Here is a 16759-nt window from a genome sequence, read left to right as displayed (position 1 = left end):
CTTTGTTTCCTCACGTTTCCTGAGCTGCTTAGTCTCAGTGTGTGGAAGACATTTTCATCTGACAGCACATTCACCAGCTTACAATTTCACTGTAGCTGAAGAATGAACAACATGTTAATCAGTTACTTTAAAAGTTCTATTTTTGTTTTAGTGGTAATCAGTTGGTTCTTCCTTTTAGCCTCTTTGCTCTAAGCATCTCTTGTTGAACCCTCATGGAGAATATATGTCCATCAGTGAAATACAAATATAAAATATAAATGCAAAATTCTTTTATAGGGTCATTGTTTAAATGAGATTCTTAAGTATTCTGAACTTTTCACAATATTAGGGCCCCAGATTAAATGGGGACAGTTTCGTATAATGAGGGAAACAGTTCCTAAATAAATACATTCTTTCCCCTGCAGATGACTTGACCTTTTTAAGTGTCAGTTATAAAATTGAGATAATTCTAAAAGCCGTGACTGTCAGAATAATCGGCATATTCCCTTTCAGGTGGACCTTCCTCTTGGCTTACCCTTCTATAAGTGGATGCTGCGGCAAGAAACTTCACTGACGTCCCACGATTTGTTTGACATTGACCCGGTCGTAGCCAGATCAGTGTTTCACCTAGAAGATGTTGTCAGACAGAAGAAAAGACTTGAACAAGATAAATCCCAGGTACACTTAGAAGACAAGGTAGTAGTCAAGTGGATAAGTTTCTTATTGTAGAAAAAGGAGGTCTTTGTTAAGTGGTTTGGTTTGTATTTGACCCAGTTATTATTCTGTATTAGTATGTTATTTTAGAAGAGTTTCTTAAATCACAACCGAAACCTTTTACAGTAGGTAAGAAGACCTATACGTAATAGGTGATTGATGAGTGGACGGTTTGATTAGCAAATAAAATGCACTCCTAACTGAAACTATGAGATCTTATTTGTTAAATTTTATAGGGGCATTATGTACTGGGCAGATACTATTATCAAATTAATTCTTTTAGTAAGCCTTTGAATCAATCAAATTATGCTTAGGACAGAATGATTTTATTTTTTTCTCCCCAAAAAGGTAGCTTGATTTAGGAACAGTCCATTCGTTTCTAGAGAGATCTCAGGAAGGTATCTTTAAAGATCACAGCGGCTCTGCACTATTTCTTGGTAACACGTGTTGAAGTTTCCCAGATTTCGTGGGTAATCTTGAGCTTTATATCATTAATTTATATTCTTCACTAACAATAGATTAAAAAATCATTTGACTCATGAATCTGAGATTAGTAATGGTTCTGTACCTGACATTAGAAGAATGCAAAGTTGTAGTCTGAAAAAGTGGCACAGACTCAGGTAAGCTCATTTGGGCAGTTAACATAGACCAGTGTTAAATTAACTCCCATTAAGGACAGAGACTTGCGATTCCGTACAGTAAAAGTGTCATCTCTTGATAAAATGGAAAGGCACTTACAGTGGACAAGCGGAGGTTTTAGAATGTCTTTTTTGTCATGGAAGATGGTTTAATCTTACCTCCTATATGAAATGGTAATTGTTGTTGGTTTTGGAAAAATAAAGCTTATTACATCTTTAAAAAGAGGCCAAGCACATGCTTTTCATACAATATTTGTTGTTTGGGGTGTTTTTAGAACCAGTTAGGTTTATGCTTACTAACTTTGTAAATTTTGAACTACTGCAATCTTATTTAAGATCATCTTTTAGTATATAATGGCCAGGGCGTGAGGGCAAGGAAAGAAAGTCAAGTCATGACTATTTTAAGTACTTTACATGTATTAATTCAAATCCATTTAATTCACAGCCGCCCTGTGAGACTCAGGTATTTCTGTTATCCTGTTTTACACGTGAGGAACTGGAGGCAGATGGGTTAGTGACCTGCTGCCCACGGCCACACACCTAGAGTGTGGGAGAGCTGGAATCCCAGCCCATGCCGCGGGCTCTGGAGCCCACAGTCTCACACATTCTGCAAGCTCTGTTGTGGACCCATGTCTGCACTGCAGTTCTCTCTCTTAAACATCTCGGGGACCCTGTGTATATTCCAGATACCTATTAATGGTAGCCGTTTGTAATGGAAACCTTTAAAAACAGGGTGTTTCCTAAGTAGCTGTGGGAGAAGAATCTTTAGCATACCAGTGATTGCCATGATCTGTTAGAAGAGGCGGGGAGAGAGGGATTTTTGAGAGCTTTTCAATAGGAGGGCATTAGAACAAAATTATTATTTTTTAGACTTTTTGCTGAAGAATATTTCAAATGCAAAACGATAAGCCCTCCTTGGGTGCCATCAAATGATGAGACTGAAACTGAGACCTAAACACGGGCTTTTGCAGAGAAGTAAAAGCGAACCTTAAAATAAAAGTGAACGTAATCTGCAACAGCCGCACTTTACGTTAATCTTAAACAATGCTGCCGCCTTCTCTATATTTTGAATTCTCTGGAATCCTAAGCAGCTTTCAGTTTCTTCTTCTTCTTCTTTTTAAGATTTTATTTATTTTTAGAGAGAGGAACAGAGAGAGAAAGAGAGGGAGAGAAACATCGATGTGCTCAAGACACATCAGTCAGTTGCCTCTCACACACCCCCAACCGGGGACCTGGCCCACAACCCAGGCCTGTGCCCTGACTGGGAGTCAAACCGGTGACCCTTCGGTTCACAGGCCAGCACTCAAGCCACTGAGGCACACCAGCCAGGGCTCAGTTTCTTCTGAAAATGATTTAATAATCAGCCTGTTTTAATTAAAATGACTAATATTCTACACTTGAGTGTTTGGCCTCTAGAAAGTTCATACTTGGAGGCATCTCCAATCCAGAAACACATTTATGTTTTTTTTCCTGTATTGGAAACATTCATTTTCAGATAGAATTTTGCATGTTGATCTTCCGTGCTTAATCTAAAAAAAAAAAAAAAAAAAAATTCTGGTTTTATAAAATATAAACCTTTCGTCATCGTAAACATTTAAAGAGTGAATACACAAACTGCTTATAACATTTGTTTTTAAAGTGTGACTTAACTTTGTTGAAATCTTTTTTTTGTGATAGGGCTATTATATGAATAGATATTTGTTATTCTAGGCCTGAATGAAGATTCTGCAGGTATTCTTTGGACTTGGGCTTTGCAGAGAAGAGAAAGTTGATTGCTTGTACTAGATAGTGCATTATTTGTCCTTATTATTTGTATTTATAATTTTCTAACTGTACTATAATATTTAGTATTAGCTATGTGCATATTGGATTCATTAAGATTAGTCAAGAATTTATGAAAAGTTTGCCTCCAGAGCCCACACTCCTAAAATTACAATTATATAAGACCTCATTGTGAAATATGATTTGACTATGATCTAATTCAGTAGCAAACATCCTCATTATGGAAAAACATTTGGCATCTTGTTTCTCATATAAAGGTAGTTGGATTCTGAAGTGTTTATAAGATTATTTCCTTTGTGATCTCAGCGACTTGTTCATGTGTAGATGTGGCAAAGTAAGAAAATAACAGGCTAAGAGCTAAAGGGGCCCATAAAATTTGTTAGCGTACCTTTTATTTTATAAACACAAAACATAACTGAATGACTAACTGCTTGACAACCTCCTCCCTTTCGTTTAGACCAAAGAGAGCCTACGATACGCATTAGAGACCCTGACCATAAACGGCTGCTCGGTTGAAGATCTAGGATTGGATTTCACCCTGCCAGGGTTTCCCAACATTGAATTGAAGAAAGGAGGGAAGGATATACCTGTCACGATCCACAATCTAGAAGAGTATCTGAGAGTATGTAATCACGGCGTCCTCTGGGGAGAAGGCTACCTGTGGCAGTGTGAGGGAGAGGGAAGGGGCCAGGCCAGTGATACACCCGGTGTCGGCTGGTGGCCTGCACAGACTGGCCTGAGGCCTTGGACCCATGGGGTCATTGCATGAAGTTGACTTTTTCAGACCTTAGCTTCTGTTTGCTCTTTTGGGAGGACATGTTGGATGTTTCACAATGCCTTACACAATCTCGAGTTTGCTGTTTTCAAGCTTCAATACTATCTTGATAACATCACATTTCACATTTGGTCAGTTTCCAAAGAAATCAGTCGAAAGGAGCCATCCCTTGTAATCTCACCACATCGCATTTCTGTTTTGCTAAGAACTGCCTCTAACCCACACACACACTTACTCACAAACATTTGTGGGTCTGGTGAGGCTTTTCACATTACTAATTCATGGTCCTTGTTAAGGAAACATAATTCTATATTGATTACAGATTATGTTTTAAATTACAACCCATGTAGATCTTTATTACTACTTTGAAAAGGTTCTTATGGTTTTTCCTGACAGTCGGTGGAAAGAGCATTGGGTTCAAGATGAAATGCCACCCCTCCACCTAGGTGGACCTAAGTTTCCTGGTAACTTAATTGTGGGGTTTTATATAGAAACTCTGAAAATGTTTAGCTCTGCTTTCTTCATCAGTTTGAGAGACAGCAGATAGTAGAGTGAGTACCTTAGATACTATTTAACCTAACATTTCTGTGATACGTAAGTAAATTATTTAATACTCAGTAGGACTGTCTTCTCATGCCACCTACTGCTCTTTCTAACTTTGAGAGGGCTAGTCTTTCAGTTCACTATTAATAGTAAGGGTTAACATCCAGATTAAGGTTCTCTGGAAATAATTTACAATAATGTTTTTATTTTTCTGTCAATGAAACACTATTGTTTAATCCGAATATGTCCTCTTATTTTGGACCGAATGGGTTAGCCGAAGTGATTGGTGACAAGGTAACGCTGGCCCAGTAAGAGGTGCTCTTGTGTTTCCCTTCAGTTGCATGTGCCTGCGTTTTCCGTTTGCCTTTTCCTGAGAGCAGGCACGCGCTGCAGAGGGGCTGGGTTCTAAGAACTTACCAGAATATAGAGCAAAAAAGTTCATATTAAAAACGCTGAACAGTTGGTGATTGTGACTCTTCAAGCGTAATCTTTAATTCTTAATAACATTTTATCCCCTTGGGAAATTCTCATCTGCTTCCCATCTGGAAGGTAATATATAACTTCATACCATAGGGACTTCATGCAAATGAGTTTTGAAAACACGCTAAATATAAATGCACATGGTATTTTTTGTATTTTCTTACTGGTGAGGCCCTGAATTAGAAGTTGCCCTGACTGATCTTCTATTTAAGCAGTTCTCTTGTAGATACCTTCAAGACTTAAAAACTTGTCTTTTTTTTTTTTTTTTTTAAGTGTTGTTTCACTGTACTGTGTCACAGGAAGAAATCTGAAATTTTGTTGCAATTTGTAAAAGACTTTTCTTTTTTGCAGTTGGTTATATTCTGGGCACTAAATGAAGGTGTTTCCAGGCAATTTGATTCATTCAGAGATGGATTTGAATCAGTCTTCCCACTCAGTCACCTTCAGTACTTCTACCCGGAAGAAGTGAGTAACTTAAATCTACAAGTAATGTTCGTTTTCAGTTCTGTTCCTGTAATTATCTGAGTCAAAGCCTCCATTGTTGGAATCAAAGCAGGGGGCTCGGGAGTAAGGGGAAGGTCTGGGGAAGGATACAGTCATTTCTCGAGCAAAGAAGAATATTAAACTCTCAGTATGACACTTTATACTGTATAAATAAGATACATGCACTATACAAATATTAAGTATAGTATAAACACTAAATATGAGGGAGAATGGGATCCACGTGTGATTGATTAAGGCAGAGTACTGTTGTCAGCTGAGGCCCCGGTGCTTGGTGGAGAATGAGACTTAGGTCTTCGTACCACGTGCTCAGCAGGGAGAGCAGAGGAAGGAAACTGTCCGGGAGGAGGTTGCACTGTTTTGTTTGTTTTTTGACTAAATTTCCTCAACTAGATGAGAATTCATTTCAAGATAAAAGTTAGTCCTTGAAGTTTTAAGGACCTGTTATAAATTACTTAATTGCCAAATTCAGAGAACACTTGAGAATGGGGGAAAAAAAAATGAGTTTATGTGCATAGTTTTTTCTAGCCATCTTGAAGTGCAGGAAGACTCTCAAGAAACTATGAAATGTCATAGAACAAGTCTAGAAAGTATTAGGTTTCCCTAGTTTGGAAATACCTTGGTTTATTTTTTTTGAATCCTAGATTTAAAATACACATTCATTGCTGGTTGAATCTGGAAATCTTTGATTAACTTAGCATTTTAATCTCAATTATTTTTATGTTCACTTTGCTTTGCAATTATTGAAGCATGTTATAACCCTGGCGCTTTAAGGCACTAGGTATCACTTGGAATTGAAAGCATCAGGTGTTGCTCCTAGAATTGAATCCTGGTCCCTGCTGTGTGACGATAACTAAGTAGTTGCACCTTATCTGACTGCCTCGTCTATAAAATTGGGATATTCTCTGTCTCCTTGAACAGAATACATAAAATATCTGACAGTGAGTGACATGTAGTAGATACTAAATTTCATATGCCCTGAATTGGATTTTCTCAAAAGTATATAGTCATTCTGTAAACGGGCAGTTAAAATTAGAGAAAAAGCTGGTTTAATTTGAAACTGATGTTAGATCTTCCAAGGGCACAAAGGTATTTCTTACTTTTCAACATTGATCCTGTAATAACTAGATGGGTCTCCATACAACCCCAGTGAACTATATGGCATAGATGTGCCTCTCTTTACAAAACGTGAAAACCTGCCCACTTGGCATGTCTCAGCTCAGCTTGCTTTTTCCACGTCTCCCGCTCAATCTGTCTAGCTCTGGGCTTCCCTAATTGGGTACCCTTGTGATTCCCCAAACCAGGATTTATTAAAATCTCCTTGGTTAGAAGTAGATGATCAAGTTAGAGCTTCTAAAGAAATAAAAACATCATTCAAGGGTTTGTCCCAGAAGTTTTGTTTGACATTAAAGACTTCTCTAGGTCTTAGTCCTTGCAAATGGGCAGAAGAGATTGAATCTGTAAATGCATTAGAAGACCACATTATATAAAGAGTTCCTAAGCAGAAGTCTTTGATATGTAAATGATACTCTTATTTGATACATGTAGGCCTTTATATCAGTGTACTACAGAACAGAACATGTTGTGTGCATTTCACTCTGTTACACAGCCGTCATCTTTAGTAATTCATTACCCTTGTTTAAATGCACAGCTGGATCAACTCCTGTGTGGCAGTAAGGCAGACACTTGGGATGCAAAGACACTGATGGAATGCTGCAGGCCTGATCACGGTTACACTCATGACAGGTAAGTACTGGGATCTGCCAGTTTTTCAGTTGAGAAGTTGGTAGCCCATGTATGTATATGAGGTCTGTCCAGAAGGTATTCAGCCATGTAATATGAAAAATAGAGAGATTTATTGAAGAAGTTACAAGATACAGGAAACACTGTACATAGGACAATGATGCCTTAGTCCCCTTCAAAGTAGGCACTTGGGGACCCCACACAGTTTTCCCAATCACTATCAGCTGCCATGTCGTATTTTCCCAAATCTCATCAATGGTCTGAAATCTCTTCCCTTTCAAAGGTGATTTTAATTTTGGGAAAAGCCAGAAATCCCAGGGTGCCAAATCTGGGCTGTAGGGGGGCTGAGTCACCTGGGTGATTCGATGTTTCACCAAAAAACTATGCATGAGACGTGATGCATGAGCAGGCATGTTGTCATGATGAAGCTGCCAATCACCAGTTGCCCACAGCTACGGCCTCTGAGTCATCGAAATAGTTTCTGCAGAGGAGTATTCAAGCTTAACGCAAAATCTGATGCAGATTCATTGCTCTACTCAGTCATTTTGAATGTGACGGCCACACAGTACACACACTCACTCAAAGGCATCTACTACCCCCACTGACTAGTACAGTGAGGTCGTCATTGTTCTCACATGTGCAATCCAGTCCCCTCCCCTCTCCTTGGCTGCCAGGTTACACTGGTGTCATGCAAACCATTCTCGTTATATTACCAATGGCTGGACTTTTTCCAGACAGACCTCGTACACTGCAAACAGTAAAAGGGGGGAGGGTATTTTTTAATTTGTCTACATAGTACAGGAGGCTTTATGATATTATGGCCTTTATTTTCCCAAGACTGCCACTTTTGGACCCAAAGGGTTCTTTTTTCTTTTTCAAGTATTTCTTTGGAAATGTGCAGGAAAGGAGGTGGAGAGACCCATTAGTTGCTTTAATATATAGTTAAAAAAAAAGTGTTTATTACAAAAGTAGTCATTCCATTTGAATTCTACCTATAACAAAAGAAGCAGATTTGATGTCAGAGTTTATCATAATATGAAATCATATGTAGTCATACTTAAATTTGACAGTCTGTAGCTAATTGTGAGAGTTGGCAATGTGGTGTGATTTAAAATTGTATATTATTATGAAATAATATCATTTATTTCTGTATTTGTGTTTCAGTCGGGCTGTGAAGTTTTTGTTTGAGATTCTCAGTAGTTTTGATAATGAACAGCAGAGGCTATTTCTCCAGTTTGTGACAGGTAGCCCACGATTGCCTGTCGGAGGTGGGTACACTTGCTGCTTGGCAGCGCTTCTCGCTGTGAGCGTGTGTGTGTGTGAAACAGAAGTTCTGATAGTAGGGTGTTCTTTATGTGATTCAGAGGGCTTCTTAGTTATTCCAGTATCATAGCGTTTCTGAATCTTTTATTTGGTTGGTGTAATACATTGAGAGAGGTCACTGGCAGGAAAGTTCATAGGTGTTGTCTTAAACACATTGAAGTAGGATGACTAATGCACATGCAACGCTGCTTTTCTAGATAAAATTCAAATTCTTAGACATTTGTACATTATAAACTATTAGATGAGAAGGCACTCCGAAGTCTCATTTTTCAAACATGATTCCTAATGTGAGTATGAAATGGTACTGTGTCTTAACAGTCAGAAGACATAAGGGACTGTTTGCCTCCATGTTACATCATGACTTCTTGTGGCAAATAAGATAACGGGTCCCATGCATTGTATCACTGTATATAGAATATGTCCGTTTAGCGAGGAAGAAACAGTACCTCACGTGTGCGGTAATATTGTACAACGCAACAGCGTAGTGCTTTCTGATAGCATAAAGGAGGCTCACTTGTCCTTCCAGTTCGATTCCTCTCCTGGCTAAGAATGTGTTCTCTGAGCGAACCGGGTGCGTCCTGGACACTTACTGAGTTTCTTGGTCTCTCTTCCTTCCCTTTGAATCAGGCTTCCGGAGTTTGAACCCACCCTTGACAATTGTCCGGAAGACATTCGAATCAACAGAAAACCCAGATGACTTCTTGCCCTCCGTAATGACTTGTGTGAACTATCTTAAGTTGCCGGACTATTCAAGCCTTGAGATAATGCGGGAAAAACTGTTGATAGCAGCGAGAGAAGGGCAGCAGTCATTCCACCTTTCCTGATCACACCGAGAAATGCGCTGTCTGCCTGTTACAGCAAAAGAAAAAATCATGGTTTCTTTTCTAAATGTATCACCTGAGTCAAGCAGACATGTTACACCTTCTTGTTGTAGGGAAAACGGCTTGCAGATCATAAGAGACTCCTGGTTGACATTCATTCATGGCCCCAAGGACTTACAGTGATCAGGCCCTGAGACATTGTTGTGATGAGGTTTCTTTAGCAAGTTCTTGTTTAAATTATCATTTATTTGATGAGTGAAGTTTTTAACTTGCTTTGCTGTGTGAAATTTAAAAGGGATGTTTTTCCAGGCTGAAACAATAAATGTCGCTGTGCAGTTTAATCCTGGGCTGTGTGTATCCATCTAGCTAAGTCTGCAGTTTTGTTTCCTCCAAAGACAACTCTTGTACATAAGTACAGAAATTAAAGCTCATGTGTATTTGACATACAGTTTAGTAGGTTAGCTCTGTGTGCTTCTCACCTCCCTCTAATTTTCTCTCCCCATTCATGTGTTGTCTGTGCAGCTCACAGCTTTTTTTTTTTTTTTTTTTGTATATGACACTTGTTACATTTTCATTGGCTTTGGGCTTTTATTTTTCCATGTTCTCTCAAATTAAAATATAATTTAAAAGTCAGTGAATTGACATATATCGTCAATATAATTCAGCCTCTGTAACTGGGTGGACTTTTCTTAGAGCCTCGTATTAAATTAACATAGTTGTAGGCTATCGCTGGCTTTCTACCAGTGACGCACTGAGAATGTTTACGTGGCGATGCCAGCAGCCGCAGCCCCTGGCGCAGAGGCGAGGAAAGCCACTCACTCGCTTCTGTGCAGGTCACGGCCCACGGTTCGGGCCGGCGGAATGTGTTCCCATATGGCCAGAGCATTTTGAATTGAGGTGGAGGTTTAAAGAAAATGAGCGGTTTTCCTTCCCTGTTGGAGTAAAAGAACTTTTTCTCCCATGTTCTTGTTTTAAGGTTTTGTTCATAGTCTGTCTGTCTTCCACCCTCCTCTTGCCCCTTCCTGCCAGCGCCAACTTGGGAGGAGCAGCTCAGCCTTTGTCCCCAAACAGATAAAGCACCTGTAAGCAATGCTCTGTCCGCCAGTTTTATGTGCTGATTTCTCAAACCTGCAATAATCCATCAGGTTCATGTTTCTACCTGAAAATAAATAATGTTTGCTTCACCTTTTTGTTTATAGTTCTGTGCTGTATGCATAATTTGTGTAGTTGTATTTCAACGCAAGTAAATGGTTACATCGCCATGATTCTGCGTCATGGCTGATTTCGCCATTCAAAGAATTTCAATAGCAACTTGAAGAACATAAAATGTGGAGAGAAAATGGGAGGAGATTAATTCCTTCCTAAGGTTAAAAATTAAGCCTGTTGCATAAATTGGAGAGAATTTCCATAATACATTTTTTAAAATGAGAGCTGAGCTCATTTTTTTCCATTGGACTTTGAGAAATCAATTTTCTTTTGTTGTAGAGACTGTTCCAAAGTCTCATTTAATTGGTGTAGAAGCCCTTCTGTTCCCCGTCTCACCACCGTAAAGAACCCGAGTGGCTTGTTTCATTTCGATGACTGTCATTCTTCACTTAAATGGCCTTATGTGGAGCATCCCCAGAGGGGATACCCATCCCCACAGGGCGCATCCTTCACAGTGAACTTAGGCAGTGACCCTGTTAAGTGTGAGGATCTGGAAGAGGAGCTCGGGGTCCTATCTCCCTGGTCCTCGAAGAGGCTCTGCTAAAATGAGAGCACCTGTACCTTAAAATCGAGGAAGTGGGGGGCATCTCTGCAGTTCTGACAGCACAGGAGCCGAACAGCTGCATGAGGCGGGGTTAGCGTTAAAGAATGAAACGGTTTGCTTTCAACTGTTCTGATACCTTTTTACAAACTAAGCACAAAGATTTTTGCGTGAACATAACCTTTTGTTCCTCATTTTTTTACAGGGTTCTATTGTTAAAATTTAGACATGTGACGTTTCATATTAAAGTATCTGTATTTGACATTTTATACATGTTGTGGCCCTGGCAAATTTGGCCCCCCTGATGCAGCGTCTAATGAGTACACAGGATGGTTTTGAAACCAACCCTGGAGCTTGAGTGTTTCAGAGTTGGTAATTACCTGGCTAAATGCATTCAGTCTTTAGCCTACACCTTCCTCAGCAGCCCTTGGGTAGTTAGGGGCAGGAAGACTTCCCATTTTAAAGCAATCTCTCTCGGCAGAGGCCTTAATACTGCATTGTAGGGGAAAAGTATTAACTTCATTTGCTGTTACTCCAGTTATGCCTTAAATTTATTTGCTTGGTAATCCTGTCAACAAGCACTAATTTCTAAATATGCTTTACACACCTAGACCGTGGTGTAGTGGCTTTGAGATTTTGTTGTCAGGCGTCAGTCAGCCAACACCGAGTATGCGGTGGTACCCTTCGACAGTGTGTGGTTATCTGCTTTGTGTATGAGAACATAATTTTAACGATTTCATTTTAAGAAGGAAAGGAGAGGTAGTTCCATGTAATTCCCTCCTCCTAGTACTCCTCCCCCACCCCAAGTGAACTGTAAGCTCTAGGTAGTTAATCGGGGACAGACATGGAGAAAGTTCTAGATGCCTTAGCCAAATCCAGCAGAAACCTTTCACACAGCCACGCATGAGGATACAGACTTTGCTCTTCCTGTTCTTCTGCTCTGGTTCCCCGTGTTTATAGTGATAGAGAACTTCCTCTCACCTTGGCAGTTTATAAAGTAGTACTGAAAGTCCCCCCTGCCTGCATTTGACACACATTTAGTGCTTAGTCTGTAACACAGAAAGGCCGTGACAGGTCACTTCCTGAGGGCAGCCTGTGCGTAAAGGCCACGAGGCCGAGGGAGAGAGTCCCAACTTCTGCGCCCGAGGAATGAGACTGAAGTCTCGATTTGCCACACAAAGGATTATCGCCGGTGAATTGGAGGTCTGTCTGCCCTCTGCTTCACCAGGTTTTGAGGCTATGCTTCTGGTTTTTGTCAGTGAGTATGAGCTCAGGAAATGGCAATGTCGCTGATTTTCCAAGGTAACGTGTGATGAAGGAGAAAGACCTATCAGTGCGTTCAGGAACCACGTCCTCTCGGGGTATTCTGGGTGCTGTTCTCCATTCTCCAGTAGCAGAGGTGATCAAACTTTTAGCCCATTTACCTTAGTCTTTGGATTTTTGGACCCATTTTCCCCTGCTGTAATAAGAATTCTGTTTGGAAATGTCGTACTCTGTATTTCTAATTCTCTGAGAAATGCTTTTGTATGAGTCTAAGGTTTGCCGTGGCAGAAGCTGGCGTACACAGTCAAGGATAACCTAGCAACAGATCACTGAAAATGCTTCTTTTGTTACCCTAAAGAAAAAAATTGCAGACAAAATGCAGCATTTATATTTCTAGAAAATGGAGGATTGGCTGTTTTCCAAGAATTTCAAGTTAATTCTTATGCAAGAAAAAGTTCTTAACTCTAAAGACTTATCTGCATAAAGGAAACATTCTTTAATAACGGAAGAGGTATTTTTATTTTTTACAACAAGCCTACTCATATGACCAAACCTATAACCAGTTGCTGATCTCCTGTGTAAAGCATTTTTTTCTCTTATCTGAACAGTGAATTTATATGAACTGTTGGAATAATGGAACCTCAAACTACAGATGTGTATGTAAAATTGCATAAATGCACTGACTTCCTTCTCCCTGAATATATTTTTAATAAACAGCATTATCCTACATGGTCAGTTTTATTAAATTATGCACAACTAGCGGGTTCTGAGCGCGGGCGGCTTTTGGAAAGCTTCCTGTTTCGGTAAGTAACAAATGTTCGCCTGCTTTGGAGGCAGAGAGTAGGGAAAGTTACAGGAGACCAGTCTAGTAAGAGAGACGACCCTAAGGCTTGCCTGTCGGTGGAGCGAGGTTTGTGCTTGTTCATAAGGTAGCCCCGTGAAGTGGTGCCTTCGGGGTGGGGAGGTCCTTGTCTGTGTTCGGGGGCTGTCATGGACAAGCAGCTCATGACTGGCTGCCCCAGAGCCGCCTATTTCAGTGGAACAGAAAGGATTGATTTAGGAGAGCAAGGGAGATGGATGTTTTTTAGAGTGATGATTAAATTGGTTGATTTTTTGGGGGGGTTGGCGGTGATCTTTTTAAGAGAACAAGTAAATGAGTTAATACACATATGTACAGATACCCACCACACATGCATATGCCTGCTCTCACACACACACACACACACACACACACACACACACACACACACACACACACACACACACACACACTCATCTATTGTCTCAGTATAACTGCCTAAGGGTAAAGCCACATTTTTCCCTTGATGAATCATTTGGTGTGTAAAGTGACTTAAGTCACCGGTGACAGGTGTTACCGAAGACAAGCCTGCACAACACAGGCATGTATGTCAAGTTTGTCATCAATGCAGCAGTCGCTTGTGTTGCCAGTTCTGCATGTGGGGGCTGGATAGCATCACATTCTTGGTTGGTGCAATTACATGATTTGACATTGGCCTGGGAATGGGTTATACAGAAGTTTCACATGTTAATGGCAGGTGTTGGCCAGTGTTTCTATAGAAAGCACAGTGGCCCTTCAGACCCTCCCAAGATCAGTGCATTTGCTGGGGTTGGGGGGAGGATGTGTGACCATTTAATTATAATTATCATAGCTCACATGCTTTTACCGTAGAGCCTACAACATCCCTTCCTCTTGTCCTCAGCCAGCTTAGTAACCTCAAGGTTATTTGGCCTGTGTTCCTGCCCCTTCCACTTTATTGAGGACAGAAGTGGGCAGGGCTGGGACCTGAAAGGATGCCGTCCTGTCTATGCAGGGAACTCCGAGCTGAGAGGCCCCCAGAAACCCCGAATGCATGTTCGGTCTCCGAGAATTGGCCTTGGGAGACACCTTGACAGACACCTAAGGTGTTTGTATCTCAGATCCCCTGTTGTGGCTTCCTGGCCCAGACTCGCGTGGGTGACTGCACTCTGACAATTCAGGTTTCAGGGGTAGATTTTAATGTTCTCTATGTGACTAAGAAGCATTCATTAGGGACATTATATTAAGAACTTACATATTATTAAGAAAATGGCGCTAAGGAATATGAAGGTAGGAAACAGGTTGAGATTGCTAAAGGGCCAGGTCTTCCACTGACAACAGTTCCATGGGGTGGTTGCCGTGGAGAAGCAGGTTGTTTGAAATGATTGTCTGAAGTGAAGTGATGGGAGGAAGCCCCATGTGCTCCGTTTGGTGTTCCCTTCTCAATGAGGGGAGCTGGGCCTCTGTTAGAACCTGTTCATCCGGTCAGTTCTAGTCCCAAAGTGTGTCCTGATGTCACTTGGTGACACAGAATATGCAGCTCTTAGTATCCAGGCATCGCGATAACTTGTGCAGGGCCACGAAAAAGGCTTCGTCAGCACACGTGGCGGAGCAGGAATAGCCCCGGCCCTCTTCCTAGCCAGTCATGCCCCCCAACCTCGCTAGCTCTTCTCCAGGGGCCTGTCATCTCCACGGGCACATTTTCATGTTACTGTTCTTAGTCTTGTGCGTGGTTCTTTGAAATGTCTTCCAGCGTTTCTTGACACGAAGGCATGTGGGCATTTTGGTTGGCACGCCCATCCTGGCAGAGGATGGTGTAAAGCAGACGGTTTCTCTGGCTCCTGGCTCTGCCGTCAGTGTCACCCTCCAGTCATGGTGACAACACAAAATGCCATCTCACACTTTCAAATATCATGGTGGTATCCCCCGGTTGAGAAGCAGCAACTGTGTGTTGCAGCTTTGGGAAGCATTCAGATGTTATATTCCGACAATTGCTGTAGTCAGTAACAAATCAAAGCTGCAGAACTTAGGCACAGGCACAAGGTAAGAAGAGAAAGGTAGAAATTACTTAGCTGGACTTCCTTTTTGTATATATTTTTATCACTTCCATAAGAAGACAGGTTTGAAGACGTCATGTGGTTTGCCCATGTTCCTGAGCTAGTAAGCGGCACCAGACATCCTGAGGTAAAGAGGTAGCTGTACGTATCGGGTGTTTTCTCTGCATGGCTGTGTCTGTGTGTGCGTGTGTGTGTGTATACGCGTGTGCACAGGCATGTATGTGTGTGCGTGTGTGTGTAAAAGAACAATGAGAAAAATCAACTCACAGCCACAGAGACGCAGCGCAGGCTCTGCTACCTGAACAGAACAGAGGTATTGACAAGTTTATCAGAGCCATTGAGGCTTCAGAGTTACTTGACCTCAAAAAAAAAGGGGGGGGGGGATAGCTCTAAGTTTGAAAATGAATCTGTTCTATATTTTTCCTACCAGCAAAAAGGGACAAAGCCTCACAGATTTATTGAAAACTGAGAAAAGGAAAAATGAGTGTTTTTAGAAGAAATAGAAGGCAGATCCCCTTCTCCATTCCCTTCATTCACGTCGGCACAGAATTGGAAGCGGCAGGTCTCAGACCGGTCATGTGTCCTAATCACCCGCTGCCTGCTTCCAGCTGGATCCAGGCAGCAGCCCAGGCAGGTGAGAGGGGGCGGCGACCCGGGATCCTCCGCGAAGGTCATTGACCTTGTATCTGCGGAGCGTGAACAGACACACGTGGCGCCTGGAGAGAATGACACCGGATAAATAACACCACTTCCCCTGCCTGTAGGAGGTGCTTAATATTTGAAGAGCATATTTAAATATCCAGAGGCATTTCTTTTCTCCCTATGCAGGTGATAAAATGTGCTGTGAATCACACACAGCTTTTAAAAAAGTTATCCTAATAAACGCTTTGGTTACATCAGTAGTTTCAAGTTGGTGTCGTTAGCTGGCTGGCTGGGTCTTGTTCCTGTTTTGGATGACATCTAGTTTGAATATGCATGTCAACATTTTCATATAGAATTTCTTTTGATCCTAGTTTACCTGCTCTCAGAATATTTCTATGACTGTCAGCAGGCAGCCGCCTCAGCGGTCCCGTACAATTGTTAAATGACTGCAGAGAGTGTACGGAGTAGGCCTCCCTTTGGTGACTCTGAAGCTGCCATCCAGAGCTGGCGAAGTTCTGAGCTGTCCCCTGGTCCGGCTTTCTCGCGTTTCAGAAGGAGAAAGAAGTCCAAGTTTAGGGACCTGCTCATGTGGCTGGCAAGTGGCAGAGCCAAGACCCCTTCCGTCTTGCGATCTGTCCTGTAAAAGCTCTGATTATTAAAAGTTTCTTCTCATTTTCTTAAGAACTTTTGCTGGAAAAGCATTTTATATTTGATTTCCACAGCTGGCTTTTAGAATCTAGTGACGAAAACATTTAATAGAAGTCTTTGCTCTTCCCCCCACCCCACTGGAAAAATGGATGCTTTATAGAAAATGACAATTCCTAGGGAGTTTTCCTCTCTACTCCAGCTCCCCCTTCACCCCTGAGTTTATTATCAGTAATTTCACAGACATCTTTCTAAAGCTACTACCTAAGGGGATAGCAAACACTGTTTT

General features: G+C 41.3%; 1 protein-coding gene across 1 annotated transcript in view; it reads left to right on the top strand.

Moving 5' to 3' along the window:
* TRIP12 (thyroid hormone receptor interactor 12) overlaps positions 1 to 9640 on the top strand; it is a 125042-nt gene extending 115402 nt beyond the window's left edge. The window contains exons 38-43 of the mRNA XM_090284905.1: positions 493 to 657; positions 3571 to 3735; positions 5263 to 5376; positions 7064 to 7158; positions 8320 to 8423; positions 9106 to 9640. Of these exons, the coding sequence (XP_090141031.1) occupies positions 493 to 657; positions 3571 to 3735; positions 5263 to 5376; positions 7064 to 7158; positions 8320 to 8423; positions 9106 to 9302 (840 nt within the window). The 3' untranslated portion in view covers positions 9303 to 9640. The remainder of the gene's footprint in view (positions 1 to 492; positions 658 to 3570; positions 3736 to 5262; positions 5377 to 7063; positions 7159 to 8319; positions 8424 to 9105) is intronic.
* Positions 9641 to 16759: the final 7119 nt, after the last annotated feature.

Source organism: Furipterus horrens, unplaced genomic scaffold (genome assembly GCF_987537825.1).
Source record: "Furipterus horrens unplaced genomic scaffold, mFurHor1.1.pri manual_scaffold_1, whole genome shotgun sequence".
NCBI classification, from domain to species: domain Eukaryota; kingdom Metazoa; phylum Chordata; class Mammalia; order Chiroptera; family Furipteridae; genus Furipterus; species Furipterus horrens.
The sequence above is the reverse complement of the archived record's forward strand: the minus strand, read 5'-3'. Positions and strand labels throughout refer to the sequence as shown.